The sequence below is a fragment of the Coloeus monedula genome (genome assembly GCF_965178545.1).
Source record: "Coloeus monedula genome assembly, chromosome: 14".
Lineage (NCBI taxonomy): Eukaryota > Metazoa > Chordata > Aves > Passeriformes > Corvidae > Coloeus > Coloeus monedula.
Genome location: NC_138794.1, coordinates 20,217,902 through 20,235,055, shown reverse-complemented (window position 1 = coordinate 20,235,055; position 17,154 = coordinate 20,217,902). Strand labels below are relative to the sequence as shown.

The following is a 17,154-nucleotide window of genomic DNA, read 5'->3' as shown; positions in this document are numbered from 1 at the left end:
GCTAACCAGTAATGACAGGGATTTAGAAGCCGGAGCTCTAAGTGGCAGTTTGGATGATGGAGCTGTGCTTTTCCCGTGACAGATGCCCGGTGACGTGGCACCGACAGTCGGAGCTACGTAGGACTCGGGAAACCCAGCGAACCTCGGGCATGGTGGGACAAGGAGGTGCTTCCACACTCGCTCCTCCACCACAGATGGGAAAGCCAGATCTAATTATTACCTCCAGCACAACTTTCTCCCTTCCTTCCATGAAAAATGAAATACAAATCACTTGGGCACGCTGCAAAGGTTTTGTGAAAATTCTTATGGCAACTCTTGGGAGAGGCTACTGGAAGTGGCAAATCCAACTCCCCATGGGGTGATCTTGCTGGACAGGAGGAGTAAAGGAAGACGGACAGCAAAGCTGTATTCCTGTTATTCCCTGGGAGAAAGCTGGAAATGGTCAGTGAATATTCCTCACTGACAGGTTGATGGGGTTTTTATGCTCCCTTTCTAACCTGAACCCAGTTTTTCCTTCCCAAGCAATGAATTCACTGCAGGGTTGGGGAACACATGAATGAGAGCATCCCAGATCCCGCTGATGGGATCCCACTGATGGGATCCCACTGGATAATGGCTCAGACACGGCTGTACAACGACCTGCACCCCACCCTTGGCATTCATCCCCACCCCAGTCATTTCTGCTCTTATTATAAACCACCCCAAAAATCATTCTTAGGCAATAATTTAGATTGGAAAGGTCTTGTGGAGGTCATCTGGTCCCAGCCACTATTAAAATCAGGGGAATTTTATTTATTTATTTATTTTTAAATTTTCGTTTCACTTTAAAAATTTTATTTTAGAAAGTTTCTGCTTTTTAAATTTATTTTATATTTAGTTTTTAATTTTTTTTTAATAGATGCAACTACAATGCTATTTTGGTAAAATGCTCCCTGCTTAGTGCAAAGGTCACAATGAATCCCTGTCCCAAGAACAACATCTGTCCCCTCTTGTAACAAGACAGTGAACAGGAAAACCAACTCAGGTCTTAAAAAGTTGATGTCTTCAAATTTATTTTTCTTTACCATTGTCAACTATGTCAGTTCTACCTTTAAGAGCAAAAGAAGCTCTGAGGGGATGATCTTGTGTAAAACACTGATTTAAGCACAGAGAGCCTGTATTTCACAGGGCTTGGATTTAAACCTCTCCTATCTGGCTCTAAAACCTCTCCTATCTGGCTCCTCTGCCTTTCCATGGAGCCTGTCAGGTGTCAAGGCTTTTGATCATCCCGTGGGGACTGAGCAGGTTCCTCCAGGCCTGGCTTATCATGGACCAGGACATCCGAAATTCAGGAGGCCCCCTGGGAATGCCCTGAATGGCAGCACTGCTCCTGTTCCATCAGCCTGAGAGACCTTCCAAGGCTTCACCTCATGGGGTGGGCTTGGGTCCTGCTCAGCCTCCTGCCTGTTCCATCTCTTCAAGTTTTGGGTGATGATACTCAGAGGGCTTGTAAGCAAATAGCCAACTGCTATTTTCTACTCTGAAGAGAGGAGAACTCTGATTCGGGGCTGCAAATTATAGTTCCATTACCAAAGCTACTGATATGCAGAACACAGGGTGATAATTGATTTGGGTTGTGCTAAAAAAATCTAGGCTAAGTTTTTACAAAAATCTTTTCACTGGAAAAAAAAAATGTGGTCTTGAATGCCACATATGCTTTTTGGTTTTAAAATGCCTATATTTTTCTTTAAACATCTTTTATTTTCACTGGGGGAGCAGTGCAAGCTCATAGCAGAGTACAGTCACAGCACACTGTGCAACCAAAGACCAAGAAAGCTCATTTTTTAAAAGGCAAAGAAAATTCCTCCTATTTTATGAGCTAAAATATATTAATATAATGTTATTTTCACATCTCTGCCAAGTAAAAATAGGGGCCACAACCACAGCACTGACACATCATGCCAAGATAATACATAGTTAAGGCATTTGTTGAATTCTTGTTACCCAGGAGGTATTAAAAAAAATAGTTTTATCCTTTTAAGAGAACTGTGCACCACTGTTAAATAAGGGGGGAAAAAAAGAACATCAGGTTTTACGTAGGATGCAAAAGCAGCGGGAAGGGACGCGGAGTACCCGAGCTCACTAAAAAATTAATGGCAGCTCTTTGTGTGATACTGTTCTGCTGGAAAATAAGAAAGCAAAAAAAATTTAAAAGCAATTCTCTAAAATAACAAGAGTCCCAGCAAGAGGTCTCTTAGCCAGCTGCAGAAGTTATACAGCCCCTGGAATGCTGCTTCTACTTCCCCATTTTTCCAACTGACTCAGCTAACCTGGACAAAAAGGGGAGTTAACGAAGCCCTGCTCATTTACAGCTCCTTGGTGATGATCTGATGCCATGGAAATTATCTAAAGCCAGAGAGAAAGCTGGGTTTAGACAGCTCCAGCCCCTGCCATGGGCAGGACACCTTCCACTGCCCCAGGCTGCTCCAAGCCCCGTCCAACCTGGCCTTGGGCACTGCCAGGGATCCAGGGGCAGCCACAGCTGCTCTGGGCACCCTGTGCCAGGGCCTCTCCAGCCCAATATCCCATCCAGCCCTGCCCTCTGGCACTGGGAAGCCATTCCCTGTGTCCTGTCCCTCCATGCCTTGTCCCCAGTCCCTCTCCAGCTCTCCTGGAGCCCCTTCAGGCCCTGCAAGGGGCTCTGAGCTCTCCCTGGAGCCTTCTCCTCTCCAGGTGAGCACCCCCAGCTCTCCCAGCCTGGCTCCAGAGCAGAGGGGCTCCAGCCCTGGGAGCATCTCCATGGCCTCCTCTGGGCTCTCTCCAGCAGCTCCAGGTCCTTCTGCTGCTGGTCCCATGGCTGGGGCAGCTCTGCATGTGGGGCCTCACCTGAGTGGGGCAGGTGGCAGAATTCCCCCTTTTCCTGCTGCCCATGCAGAGGGATCAGCCCAGGCCATGGGGGGTTTCGGGGTTCCCAGCGCACACGTCCATGAGCTTCTCATCAACCACCACCCCAAAATTCTTCTCCTCAGGGCTGCTCTCAAATTTCCAATGCTGAAATAAACCCGGGAGAACCATAGTGGAGACAAAGATCTCCTTGCAATGGCCTGGGAGGAGAAAGAAGCCTTCACTGGTCAAGGGCTAGGTTAAGGAGACACTTGCAGGGAGAGCCTGGGGGGAATCAGGCAGTGAGCAAGAAGAGTGTGGCTCAATGGCCTCCAGAATTCCCAGCCAGAGATGGAATCCTGCCCTTGGCTTTCTCTTCCTGAGCCTAAGCCAAAGCTTTCACTCCACATCTACTGCTCCAGCCCCCACTCCATCACAGCTAAAACATTCCCCTTTCCTGCCTTAACTCCTTTCTCAGGAGGAGAAGTTGCTTTTCAGGTTCATTATAAATTTGACATCAGGATTAAGGAGAGCTCAGCTGGCTTGAAGCCAGCTCTGGTGCATCCACCTTGGATGCACCAACATTTCCATACCAGCAGATTTTAAAATGCTAAAACCCATGTATTTTTCTTTTCCTGTCTCCATTTTGGGAAAGACACTGGCCAAAGCAATTAACCCCCTGCTGCAGCCTGTTCAGGTTTGGGAACACCCAGCTCCCTCCCCCGGCTCCCACTTACCCTCGCACGGTGCCCGTCTCCTGGTAATTCACTTGGATGAATTTCCCAAAGCGACTGGAGTTGTTGTTATGGGCTGTTTTTGCGTTTCCAAACGCCTGTGAAAAGAGGGAGATGCCGTCGTTAGGCTGGAAAAGCCACCGCCCTGCCTGATTTCCATGGGCGTCACTCGCAACTGAACTTGGGGGATTTTCCTATCATTTCACTTCAAAAAAAAGGGGATGAGGAAAGTTTGTTAAGTGGTTCACAAAATAATCCAACGAGCTGCTGGGGACCGTGTTCCTTTGAAAGCTGGTGTTCATGAAGAGAAGCTGAACACTGCTTAAAAATAAAGTGTGAGCTGCACAGAAGAGATTTAGTGTTTGTAGTTATTACAGTCTGCATTAAAGCTGTGCTTTATTAATTTAAATAAATATACAAGTACACTGCTCCAACAGGACCCTGCATTTTAATGAGCTAGAGGAAGCTGCTTTTTAATTATATGTGGAATTAGGGGAGAAAAATGCTTTGAAGGCTACTCAGACGTTAGACAATGTCATACACAGCACTGGCATAACCCAGAGTATTTTCAGCATTTCAGACACCCTCGTTTCCATTTGCTGCTCTTGCTTTTCCAAAATCAAAATGCTTTTAAGTCTTTATTATGCAAAGCTTTTATTCCAACCCAGCCTTACCAAAGCACTGACTGGAGAGAGTAATTTATTGCCATTTAAAAGAAATCTCTGAACTGAAACTGCTGTTCTCAGTTGTGCCTAAATCACTTTAATAATCATCCAGACCATGGTGACAGAATCTGCCAAGCAACCATGTCCAATTAATGCTTCATTTATTAAACCACTTCTCGTGGTTTAATCACACACCTTTTCTTCTAAGTCCAATTTATTTAAGGTAATTATAATTTCTGAGATAATTTCCAAGTGTTGCTCATGTATGGATATTTTGTGCTGAGGCTTAACATCAGAGCTCAGCTCCCAATAGATTTATTCCCTGCTCAGCCATTTATTAGAAAAGATTAAAAGGGCTTTCCATCTATAATCTGAAGCTTTTCAAATGACCTTTGTGGATTTAACCTCCCAACTAAAAGCAGAATATAAAGGCCAAGTGAAATGAGGCCTTGGAGGAAGGCAATCGGACACGTCCTGTCCGTGCATGATCCGGTTCCCTTCCCAGGATGATTTATTTCCCAATCTGCTCAGATTTAATGATTTAAGAACCCATGGAGGTTTGCCACTGAATAACAATGGGATTTTCCCCCCTATTTGAATACAGGGATTTGTTTAAATTCAAACTATTGCATATGAATCTGCTTTAGTTGACTAAAGCAGGTTCTGGGAAAGCTGAAACTCGCCGAGCAAACAGGTTATTCTGGAGGGATGATTCCGGAGCTGCAGCTCAGGAACCCTGGAGAGGATTCACGTCTTTTCAGGCTGTTCACACTTTTTTCTTGCTTATTCATCCCAAAAATCCTCCCTGTACCCAGTATCTCCCCTCAACCCACCCTCCAGAGGACATCGAAGGTGCTCATGCCTCCCTTGAAGCCCCAAACCTCTCCTGGAGATGAAAATCCAGGCATCCTCTCCCCTAACCTGGAATTTTGGTATTAAAAGACAGGATGGTGTTTAAGATTTCCAAAGGATTTACCTCCAGGTATTTCAGTGAGCAGAGACACAGCAAGAAGCTTTTAAGCAGAATATTCAAGACATGCAAGTGCATCACCTTATATTTAGGTATTAGTTTTAAATTGTATTAATTAGATTATGAGCATTTCTCTGCTAGAGGATCACTCATGTTCTAAGAAAACATCTTAAGGCAATGAGATACATTTTCTATACACCTAATTAACATTGCTTGTTAGAGAAGCAGCACGATGAACCTGAACAGACCAAACAGGAAGCAGCACAGTTTTATATCATCTCATACAATAAATTTTCATAAAATCTAACAAAGAATGTCAGCAAAGAACAATATTAAGATGATTTTCTAGTTTGATTCCCTGTATTTATACCCTAAATAATTGCTCAGAGACAAACAAGGTATATTTATTAGGATTTCTTTCAGAAGAGCCTTGCTCAAGAATCAATCTTTCTTATTCTGTAGCAAGGAAATTTAGGAGAAAACATTTCAAATATAGGAGCGGGGAACAGCGAGATTCGTCTTTTTTTATGAGCTTTTTTGGGGATGAATGTGCCAGACCACATGTTATGTTATAACCCAAATGCCTCCAGAAATCACAGCCCATAATGTCCCTCTTTCATGCATTTTTCTTTCGTGCTGATATAAACGAGAAAGGTCTTTGGATCCCTTCTTGTGCAAACTTCGGGTGACTCTCCAGGCCCAGCACGCTGGGAACGGGCCAACAAGTAGCTGGAGAAACGTCTGGTGTTTGAGTTGAGACAACTTAATACATTTTTGTTTGCTTTACTCACAGGGTTTCTTTAGCAGGACTGTTGGGCTGTAAAAAAGTGCTATTAATTCAATTTATACGTGTCTAATCCACACAGACCCGACCGGGACACCCCGTCCCCTGCAAGCGGGGCAGAATATAATAGTTCAGCCTCAGAAAAGGAGTTACAACTTCTCTAAAACAAATTATCTTCTGTTCATATGATTGCCCTTTACTGACTCATTGATTCGAGGCTGCTGAGCAGCTCAACGCACAGAACTCCGTAACAGCATTCCGAGGATTCTTGGGGAGACCAAAGCTTTTACTGGCCAGGGCTCAACATTTGGAAGGAAACAAAATTCAATACGTTCCTCTGTAGGAGCCGGGCGTCCCTCCGGAGCCGGAGGGTGATCCAGCAGTTTGGAGAAGGCAGGAGTGAGCAGCTCCACTCCTCCTCCTCCAGCCCTCCTGCACAAAGAGATGCCTATGGGGAGGGAAAAAAGGGATTAACAGTTTCCTGGCTAAATGCTCCACGTTCCTCCTGATCCCAGAGGCTTGCAGCCTCCTCCTTCTCGCCTCAATATTGATGCAATCTGGATTAATTCCAGATTACAGTCAGAATAAAGATTATTTTAATGTCTTTCCTGAAAAAAGGTTATTTTCCAAACCTCTGCATCTGGGAAAACACTGTGGTAATCTTATCTGGCAATAAAAAGCTGTTCTATAGATAATCCAAACTGAATGTTATTCCTCCAGAGAATAACAGCAATATTCTCCTACAGAATAAGAGCTGCATTCCCCTGTGGAATAACAGCTTCTGTGGTGAAAGAACAAGTGGAAATAGTGGCCTTTGCCAGCATATTTTAGGTCCCCAGCCCTCAGAGGAGCCTTTAGCACTCGCTCGTAGAGGGAAAAATAAAAACATCATCTTCTCTTTGCTGTATTGAGTAAGAACTATATTAATAGACAAGAGTTTGTAAATGGTTCCCCATTAACATGAAATGTAAATTGAATTTTTTAGAAAGCCATACCATGAATATACCAGGAGAAAAGCAAGACAACTGCTAAATCTCCATTGTGGAATACTTATATTAATAGTTATATTCCATGGAGGGGCACGGAAGGGACTGGGAGCAAGATTCCATCAAGCTCATGAATGCCAGGGAGACGAAATAGGTTAATATCAGAGAAGGCAGTGCTGGAAGATTCGTATTCCCTGATTTACTGTGAAATTTGGAGTTCATTAATCAAATGTTTTCGTAAAGTATGAATGACTTGTAACTGTGTGAGCACATTGGGAACAGCTTTGCTGGAACCTATTTCCCACCAAATAACATAAATACAGAAGGGGCTGGGGCACCAGGAGCAGCTGAGAGAGCTGGGAAAGGGGCACAGCCTGGAGCAAAGGAGGCTCAGGGGGACCTTGTGGCTCTGCACAAGTCCCTGACAGGAGGGGGCAGCCGGGGGGGTCGGGCTCTGCTCGCAGGGAACAGGGACAGGAGGAGAGGAAACGGCCTCAAGTTGTGAGGGAAGTTTAAGCTGGATATCAGGGAAAAATTTCCACATAAAGGGTTGTCAAGCATTGGGACAGGCTGCCCAGGGATGTGGTAGGGTCCCCATCCCTGGAAGTGTTCAAAAAAAGACTGGATGGGGCACTTGAGGACATGGTTTGGTGACAAACGTGGTGGTGGTGCTGGGTGATGGCTGTACTGAAGATCTTAAAGGCCTTTTCCCACTTTAACCCCCCCATAATTCCATGATGCACATCAGCTGTGCATTCCCACGCTTCACCTACAGCTTCTGTGGGAGAAAGCCAGTGTGTGCATCCACAGAGAGTGATGCTTCAAACATCCCTTGTGATTGACTTCCAGATCTGAGGGCTGTTTATCCCAATATTCTATATGTCACATGTGAAAAAAAAAATCCATAAAGACCTTCACTCCAAATGAAAAAAACACACAGGGAAGAAAAATAGCATATTGGAATTCTTGAAATTCAATGTCTTTTTTATGTGTCCAGGGCATTCACAAATTCTTTCCTCCTCCTGAAATATAAACAGCAGGATGATAAATATCATTTTGCCTAGTTTTCATTCCACCTGCAACCAAGCTCCCAGCACTCTTCTTGCCCTGTTATACTGCTTTTTAACAGAAATACATTGAATTATGGTCAGAACATAAAATGCATGTACACTACTTAAGTTAGAGCTGTGCTAAATCCCTTCCCATTATTGCTCCTGCCCAGGGAAAAGCTTTTAAACTTGCAGCTCCCACCTCGTGATAAAACCTTCCAGCCCAAATTGCTCTGCTAAAACAACCCCACTCTGATGGATCTCTCACACTTTTGGTTTCCATGAGGAGCCACCTCGAGGCAGAGAGACCACGACCCCTAAGGAAGCACCAAAGTCGAAAGGTATGAGCTGCAACTTGAATTCCTGCGAAGAAAAACAGCTTTTATGGGAACCCCTCAAGCTGTGGTTCAACAGTAATACTGAAAATCTAATTTATAGCAGCTAAATACGACTTGCAGCACCGACACCTCAGGGTTTGGCTCTCTTGGTTGTGGCTCCGTGTCCCACGCTGCCGGATGAAGCCAGCGGTGCTTTTGTGGTCAAAAGCACAAACCACAGATTATTTATAGTGTTCATTCTGCAATGCCTGAGCAGGGCTGAGCCTGCCCTGCAGCCCTGAACTGCCACACACTGACCTTTAAAGACCTGCAAACGTTCCTATCTCGCTGTTCTTTTCTTCAAGGGGCCATTGCAGCACCTTGCAGAGCAAACCCAGGTTCTCCATTTCACAGAACCACAGAGTGCCTGGGGTTGGAAAGGACGTGGAACATCATCCAGTGCCAGCCCCTGCCACGGGCAGGGACACCTTCCTCTGACCCAGGCTGCTCCAAGCCCCAGTGTCCAACCTGGCCTGGAACACTTCCAGGGATCCAGGGGCAGCCACAGCTGCTCTGGGCACCCTGTGCCAGGGCCTCCCCACCCTCCCAGGAAAGAACTTCTTCCTAACATCCAATCTAAATCTCTCCTTTTTAGTTTTAAACCATTCCCCCCCCCAGTCCCTCCATCCCTTGTCCCCAGTCCCTCTCCAGCTCTCCTGGAGCCCCTTTAGGCCCTGCAAGGGGCTCTGAGCTCTCCCTGGAGCCTTCTCCTCTCCAGGTGAGCACTCCCAGCTCTCCCAGCCTGGCTCCAGAGCAGAGGGGCTCCAGCCCTGGAGCAGCTCTGGGGCCTCCTCTGAGCCCTCGAAACACAACATGACAAAGCAACTTAAATTCAAGGTCTCTAATGACAAAATACCTTTTTTTTGTTTAAAAACTGGTGATATTTGTCTCCAACATTTTAGAGAAAACTTTTCCAGGCTGTGGACATGAACAGGCTCTAATCCTACACCAGTCTTTGACAGCCAACACAGCAGAACATCTCCTTGGTGGTGTTTGATTCCTGTGGTAGCTCCCACTGCCTGATGTTTTGCTGATGAGCTTCTCAAACCTATGGAGTTTCCTGTTTCTTCCCATAACATCAATACTCAATTTTTAAGCAGGTGCAGCAAACAAAAGGTGCACCCCTGTCCTGTCCCTGCTCTTTGCTACCCACAAAAGAACCTTTCAAATACATGACCTACAAATACTTCAGATGGGGGAAGTCCAGAGGATAAAGACACCTGGGAAGTCCTGATGAGACCCTTCCTCTCCCTCCTGGCCCTCTGGAGCACATGGAAAACAGGTCCATATGGACAGGCTTGCAAAGACTGCCCAAAGGGCCAAGAGCTTATTTAAGGGGCCTCCCCACACCAACCAAACATACCATTTGTTGCGTTTATCAAGTTTTAAATGCTCTTCATCCCTTCACTGACACTTTACTGTCAATGACACCACTAAATGGAATTAAACTCGGCAGGATTCTTCCAATAAAAAGCACAGCAAATCCTTCGTTCCATAATTACAATTACTGAACAGCAGCCAAGTGAGTTCTACCCATTGACAGACAAACCCTCTTGTAATTAAACTGATGTGTAAAATACGACTCTCATGATACAAACTATAAAACATCTTTTTCAATCATTTTTTTTCTCATTACAGAGAGTTTATGCCAACTAAAAATGTCTTGTCTTGGTAAGACATTCACACTGACCCTACCCGGGGAGAAAACTGAGGTTATTCAAGGACAGCGCCTTCCCTCTCTGGGGAATCATGCCAACATCCTGGAATGGAGAATCATAGAATCATGGAGGACCCTGAGTTGGAACCCATTAAGTCCAACTGCTGGCCCTGCACCGACACCCCAACAATCCCATGTCCCTTGAGAGCATTGTCCAAACGCTCCTGCAGCTCTGGCAGCCTTGGGGCTGCGACCATTCCCTGGGGAGCCTGGGCAGTGCCCAGCACCCTCTGGGGGAAGAGCCTTTCCCTGAGATCCAATCTAACCCTCCCTGACACAGCTCCAGCCGTTCCCTCAGGTCCTGTCCCTGGTCATCACAGAGGAGCTCAGTGCCTGGAGAAATCAAACAACAAATTTTTGGCAACAACTTGTCTTAAAATACAGGCTCAGTTATGACCACGTGTCTTTGTGCACATCAAGTTCACACTCTGCAATACAAATATGGAAGAGAAGGAGAATGGGAGAGCAGCGACTTGGAGAAGGTTTAGGAGACAATTTAGTTGAAGTGCCAGTGTAATGGAAATATCCAGAGCACCACTATGGGGCAAAATACCTGAGATAAACCCTGTAAGCGTCACTACAACACACCCTTGTTTGGGAGATACAAAACTCTGCTGATGCAGGGGCTCTATCAGCTACGTAAGAAATAGGATTCAGTGTCTGCATTCCTGGCAAACCCTTCAGTGCTGGCAGAATATTCCTTCTTTTCCCATATTTAAGCACAGGATCAGACCACTGCAGCTTCTTCCTTTCAAGTGATGCTCTGGAAAAAAAAAAAACCAATTGCCACGAAACCACAATGCAAGAAAACAAAACCCCAAAACCCCACCAAAGCCTCCAACTTAAGTCCTCTTCCCGAACAGGGACAGTTTTCCTACGCAAGTGCAGGAATGGGAAAAAAACCCCGGCTGAGCTGGCAGTCACCAGCAAACAGTACAACGGATCCTGGAGGCAGAGGCTGCCAAATCCCTACGGTCTGGCCAACATTCCTGCTCCTCTGCTCAGACATTCGTGTTTTTGGGAGCAGGGTGGACAACCCTGGGAAGAACAGCCAAAGGCTCATGTTTTCCAGCAAACTCGCACACATTGGTCAGCAAACGTTTGGGTGGAAAAAATCTTCATCCCAGGTTGAGCTTTGGATTTACAGAAGCATCCCAAAATGAAGTTGGGAAGCTTGGTGTTATTACAGTGTCTCTCCAACTCCCAGTATTCATATTCTGCAGCCAAAGAACAAACTTTACTCTGTCAAATGCAGACAGCCAAGTGTCCAACAGGTGCCAGGACTGAGCAAAATCTCCTTAACTGGGGCTTCAAACTATTTTTTCATAGGATAAAGATATAAAATAATCACAATAAAACAGCAATAGCAATAAAGTGACCAGCTGGAAACAAGTCACGCCTAAAGGAGAAGGTTTTACACTCCCCCAGTCAGCAATACAAGAACAGTAAACAAGCACTGCAGTGGGAACAAAGCAGCACCGATAGAACGATGACAGATAAAACCCCATTAATGTGTATATTTCAAGTGATGACTGAGGAGGGTATAACCTATAGAACAGGTTATATTATGTATTGCAACATCAAGCCATATCATGATCTCCTCCTCACCTGTCATAATCGCCTTATGCAGAGCTGGATGCAGTGCAGTGATGCAGCACAAACTGCAGCTGCTGCCAATAAAACTTGTCTGCCATTGCTAGAAACAGCCTCACACAGTGCCAGGAGCACTGCTGGCTCCCTTTATTTTAAATAAAGTCATACTGCAAAGAATGGAGTGAGAGCAGCCCCGGGGAGAACTTTGGGATGTTGGTGCAGGAGAAGACAGACCTGCCCCGGCAGCCCCAAACCCCCCATGGCCTGGGCTGAACCCACAGCATGGGCAGCAGGAAAAGGGGGAATTCTGCCCCTCTGCCCCACTCAGGTGAGCCCCCACCTGCAGAGCTGCCCCAGCCCTGGGGTCCAACAGCAGAAGGACCTGGAACTGCTGGAGAGAGTCCAGAGGAGGCCATGGAGATGCTCCCAGGGCTGGAGCCCCTCTGCTCTGGAGCCAGGCTGGGAGAGCTGGGGGTGCTCACCTGGAGAGGAGAAGGCTCCAGGGAGACCTCAGAGCCCCTTGCAGGGCCTAAAGGGGCTCCAGGAGAGCTGGAGAGGGACTGGGGACAAGGCATGGAGGGACAGGACACAGGGAATGGCTTCCCACGGCCAGAGGGCAGGGCTGGATGGGATATTGGGAAGGAATTGTTCCCTGTGAGGGTGGGGAGGCCCTGGCACAGGGTGCCCAGAGCAGCTGGGGCTGCCCCTGGATCCCTGGAAGTGTTCCAGGCCAGGTTGGACACTGGGGCTTGGAGCAGCCTGGGACAGTGGAAATGTCCTTGCTGATAGCTGGGGTTGGAACAAGATGGGTCTTAAGGTCCTTCCAACCCCAACCATGCTGTAATTCCGTGATGTTACATCCTTTGAGCTGAACGGGTAACAACATTCTCAGCACCACGTTTGTGTTTGTCTGCTCAAGGTGGAGGCTTTTGAGCCTCCAGAGCTCTTGATCACTTGTGTCTCATGTGCCCTGAAGTCCCTGATGAAGCAAATATGACTCTTCCATTTTCAGACAGTCAATCACCACACATTTCAGTGCTCTGCTGAAGACAGGGGTAAATTCCTGTCTCCAAAGCATCTCCCAGTTTTTAGCTCATGGAGCATTCCATCCAGCTGTAGAAAGCCACCCCTCACCCGTGGCTTCACAACCTTCCCAAAGTAACAAAGGCTGGTTCTTTTTGGCCTGTTGTCTTGGAAACATTGATGTTTCAAGTGACACAATACACAAGCCAAGTGCTACTTCTTAAGACACGATTTTATTATGCAAAAACATCCACACGGGAAACTCCATCCCAAGAACGCTGTAGGACAACGTTTTCCCGAGCTCTTGTCGCCGTTGTCACCTGCTGACAGCTCTCGTAGCACTCAGAGGCACTTGCTGAAGCTGTGGCTCACTGATTTTAGGAGCTGCTGATGACAGGTCAGCATCACCTGAGCCCAGCTGCGGCTCCCACTGCCATACTGCTCACTTCAGGTGGAGGAGCTGTGGACCCTCAGCCTGAGGGCAGGTCTGCAAACAATCCATCAGAGTCCTGGGAGGTCATCTTGAAGAAGACACAATGCCAATCCAGCTGGAGCCACAGCCCCTGCCCACCACAGAAAGGAAACATTGCCTGTGGGCAACAGACTCATCCCCTGCAGAGGCATCTTCACCAGCTTCCAACCCCTCCTTCCCAGGCATCAGCCCCAAATTTAGGGAGAAGGATGCAGTCTGGTGGACAAGCCCCGGACACTCTCCAGCCTCTCAAAGTCCCTTCAAAACTCTAGTTTTTTCCCTATATTTTTAATATGATTTGACATGAGGCCATAAATGAAATGAAGTTCCAACTTCCTACTGCGTACTTGGATAGCCCAAAAAATGCTCAAAAGAAAAAAAATGAAGAAGCATTCACTGCACACTCTGGGCTTGATGTAAGTTTTCCTGCAGTTTGTCACCAAAATTAATGCCACAAAGCGAAAGGCAGGAGAAAGTGTCCCTATTGTAATGCTCCCCATCTGGAAGCTCTTAGCAGAGGCACAGAGCCCTGATGTATATTTGACACACACAGTTTTTCCTGCTTTTCCCAAGAGAAATATGTGTAATGAAGAAAAACAAAAACACGTTAGGCAGCAACCAAAACATACCAGTGTAACCCGAGCCTCGGCCTGGCTCCCGCCCCTGCTGTCCTTCCTCTCAGACTTCAGCCACTTTCTGCTTCTCACTGACAAAAAATCATCCACACCTTCCCCTCCAACAAACAAACACCAACCAAATCAGAGCTCTGCCATTAAATCAACACAATAACAACTACATTTGTTTTCTGCCACGTAAAAAATCTCTTGAGCAAGGAGAAGGTTAAATGTGAATCCACACGTCTCCAGCCCTTCTCTGCTTTTCTGTGGGATTATATAAATAATCTACAACTCTTATTGACGCAATTCCAAATTTCAAGCACCATTGAGCAGCAGCATCAAATTTCCGTGCCTCGTACGCAGCTTGGATGAGTCGCTTCCACCACGGCAGCGCTGCCGGGCTCGTGTTTTCCAGCTTTTGTAATGTTTCAGTAGCCATAGGCAGCTTCAGATGTCTGGATGATCCATAAAAACACCTTTTCCCTTATTTCCACAGCTCAAACAGTGAAATAAGAGCTTAAAAATACTTATCAGTATGTGTTGGGATGGACCATAACACCTGCAGGAGTCAGACTGAGGCATAGCACTGAAAAAATTATTATCTCATTGGATTGATGGGAAACATTGAAAAATAATTGTCTTATCAGGGACCAGAATATTCGATAAGCACCAGGAAAAACAACAGCTGGCACTGGTTGTTTTTAGGGAGCAAAAGAGAAGCCTCAGAAATCAATGTGTTCCTATCAGCTATCTGTGTTACGAGAGGGTGTCTATTTTCAGCTGTTAGGTAAAGCAAAACAGGACAATTCAACAGGCACCGCCTGTCACCTTCCCAGAGGAATTAACTGGGGGTTTCCTTGAGGCCACCATGGAGAGGTTTCCTATGACCTGAACCAGGTTCCTGAGCTGGGGATAAATCTGACACTGCTCCATCCATTCCCTGCAGAGGAGCAACAGCTGCGAGGCGAGTGTGGAGCAGCCGATGCCCCGTGGCACGAGATGGGCACGGTGCTGCAATTCCGTTTGACACAGGAGAGGTCTCCAGGCAGGAAAGGAGTTTTCACTTCCAAGGTTATCCTGCCAAAACCACCTATTTAGCTTTGTGCAATGTTCCTCAACACTGCCAAGGCTGGTATTTCTGAGAACAGCGCTTTGGGGTTTAAAGGACAAGAAAATCCAACCGAAAAAAAGAAAGCCCTGAATTAATGAAATTAAGGGAAATGTGGTGAGATTTTATATTCCAACTTTCCACATCACAGAAAACGTTTCAAAACCAACACGGATGTTTTTCTGCTGTCAAACTCTTACTGGCCTGGCTCTGCAAAATGCCAAGCGGTTGGGATGGATGTTGGAGCGTGTTTTCCTTTTCCTTTTTCAAAAGGGCAGGAGTCAAACCGAGCCCAGACCTGGTGTGCCAGGGCAGATGAGCTGCCAGCATGCCAAGGATGCAGAGCCCTCGCTGCTCCTCCTCTCTGCACCAAGATGAGCAGCAGCTCTTCATCATCCACCTCGGCCAAGCAGGAGAGATCATGAAGTGGGGACTCAAAAGCACCTTCCTTCAATTCTATGTTTTCATATATGGATTAAGAAATGTAGTTTGAGGTTGTATATTCCATGGAGAGGCAGGATTTTTAACATCACTTCAAGTATTCATTTTCACAGCAGCCACACATCCAATCTCGCTGCAAGACTTCCAGGAGCAAAGAGACAGCCCAAACCACCCATTTTGCATTGATTTGACCCAAAATGGAGCAAACCAGAGGAAGGAACGCAGTCCCAATTTTTACAGCAGCATCCAAGTGCCACTGAAGCTCCTTCTGGGATCTCCCCCTACCAGCTGCTGAGATCTTTCCAGATGTGAGGAGGGCAGGGAAGGGAAGTGGGAGGAGGATGCCGTGTCACTGAGAACGTCTTAGAACAAATTAAGTCTCCAAAGGCATTTAACAGCATTTAATTTTGCCATCTCCTTAGTCTTTGGGCATAATATTTTGGGGAACACCAGCTTTTCAAACCTTCCTGCCCTCCAGAAGAACACAGGAAAACGTGTAAATGCAAAAATGCATTGGAAGTACAACTATTCCAAAGAAAGGTGTGCTGGATGAAGTGCCGGTGACCTGCTGCCTTGGGAGCTCTGCATGACTGTTTTCCACTACAGCTGCCAGCAGGAGAAGCACAGCACATACACTTGGAAAACCCACAGGGGCTTTGCTTGCTGGAGCAAACGGCAAACCAGACTTCGTTATCCAATTAATTTCATGTGAATATGCAAGGCTTCGTTAGAGCTCATTAACTTCCCTCTCCTGATTTCCTGAAGCGCTGGTTTCTAGTACACAGGTACTGTACTTCTCGTTTCTTTTAACACCTTTTCTGCTTCCTTGCCACCACACAGCCTGACAAACCCTCCCTGACTGTTCCCTACTCTGACGATACTCAGTCCCTCCCCATCATGGGGTAATTAAACAAAAGGTTTACAACCCCCCTTATAGAAATTTGCAGCCTTTACAACAGTAACATTCAGACCAGCACTTCTTTGTTCAACCTTTGAAGGATCACTTCGTGTGTTTAAGCCTTTTAGTAAACCTTCTGTAATTAAATATACAGTGAATAAACTAAAATCACAACCTGATGTTGGTATCAAAGTAGCTGTGATAGGACACAGAAAGAGGTGGGAAATTCTGTAGACAGATGTAAGAGTATCTTTAACCAACGTGACTGGAATAGCTGGAAAACTCAAGCAGGGTTTGAGTACAGGTCTTCTGCCAGGCTGAGACAAAATGCAAAGCTCAAGTACAAATTCAGAGTATTTTTTCTTAATTTAGCAAGAGATTCATTGGTTGAACTTAATGGGAGAAAAGGATCCTTAACCAGAGGAGCACAGGGATGTGAAAAGGCAGAGGAAAAACAAGCACTCCCTGTGCTGAGCAGCAATACATAATTTATAACCCAAATAAAACCACATTTCCATCTATTATTTGGAAGCAATTGGTGACCTAAAAGGCAGCAGCACAGCAGAATGAAGAGTGGGCTGTTTCTAACTACACTTGGTTTGTAAAAATGAACGGAGAACCAGTGTTTCTTTGCAAGGCAAGGAGCTGTTGGCACTCTGGCACTTGCTCCAGGAGCAAGGCTGGAATGCTGGAGCATCCCTCCCTGCAGGGCCAAGGGCAGAACGATGCCCAGAGGCACAAGCCCAGCTCCCACCCAGGACAAATATCCCCCTTACATGATAGAGTGTCTCCAGAGGGTGAACGTCTTGGATCACGATGACTGATCCAAGACATAATTTTGTGTTCTCAATAAAAAAC

The 17,154-nt window shown here is 46.3% G+C and overlaps 1 protein-coding gene across 5 annotated transcripts in view; it reads right to left on the bottom strand.

The window, feature by feature from the left end:
- Positions 1–17,154, bottom strand: part of MYO9A (myosin IXA) — a 176,749-nt gene that overhangs the window by 111,161 nt on the left and 48,434 nt on the right. For all 5 annotated transcript variants that reach the window (XM_082290759.1, XM_082290762.1, XM_082290760.1 and 2 more), the window contains exon 3: positions 3,600–3,694. In XM_082290759.1, coding sequence (XP_082146885.1) covers positions 3,600–3,694 — 95 coding nt within the window. The remainder of the gene's footprint in view (positions 1–3,599; positions 3,695–17,154) is intronic.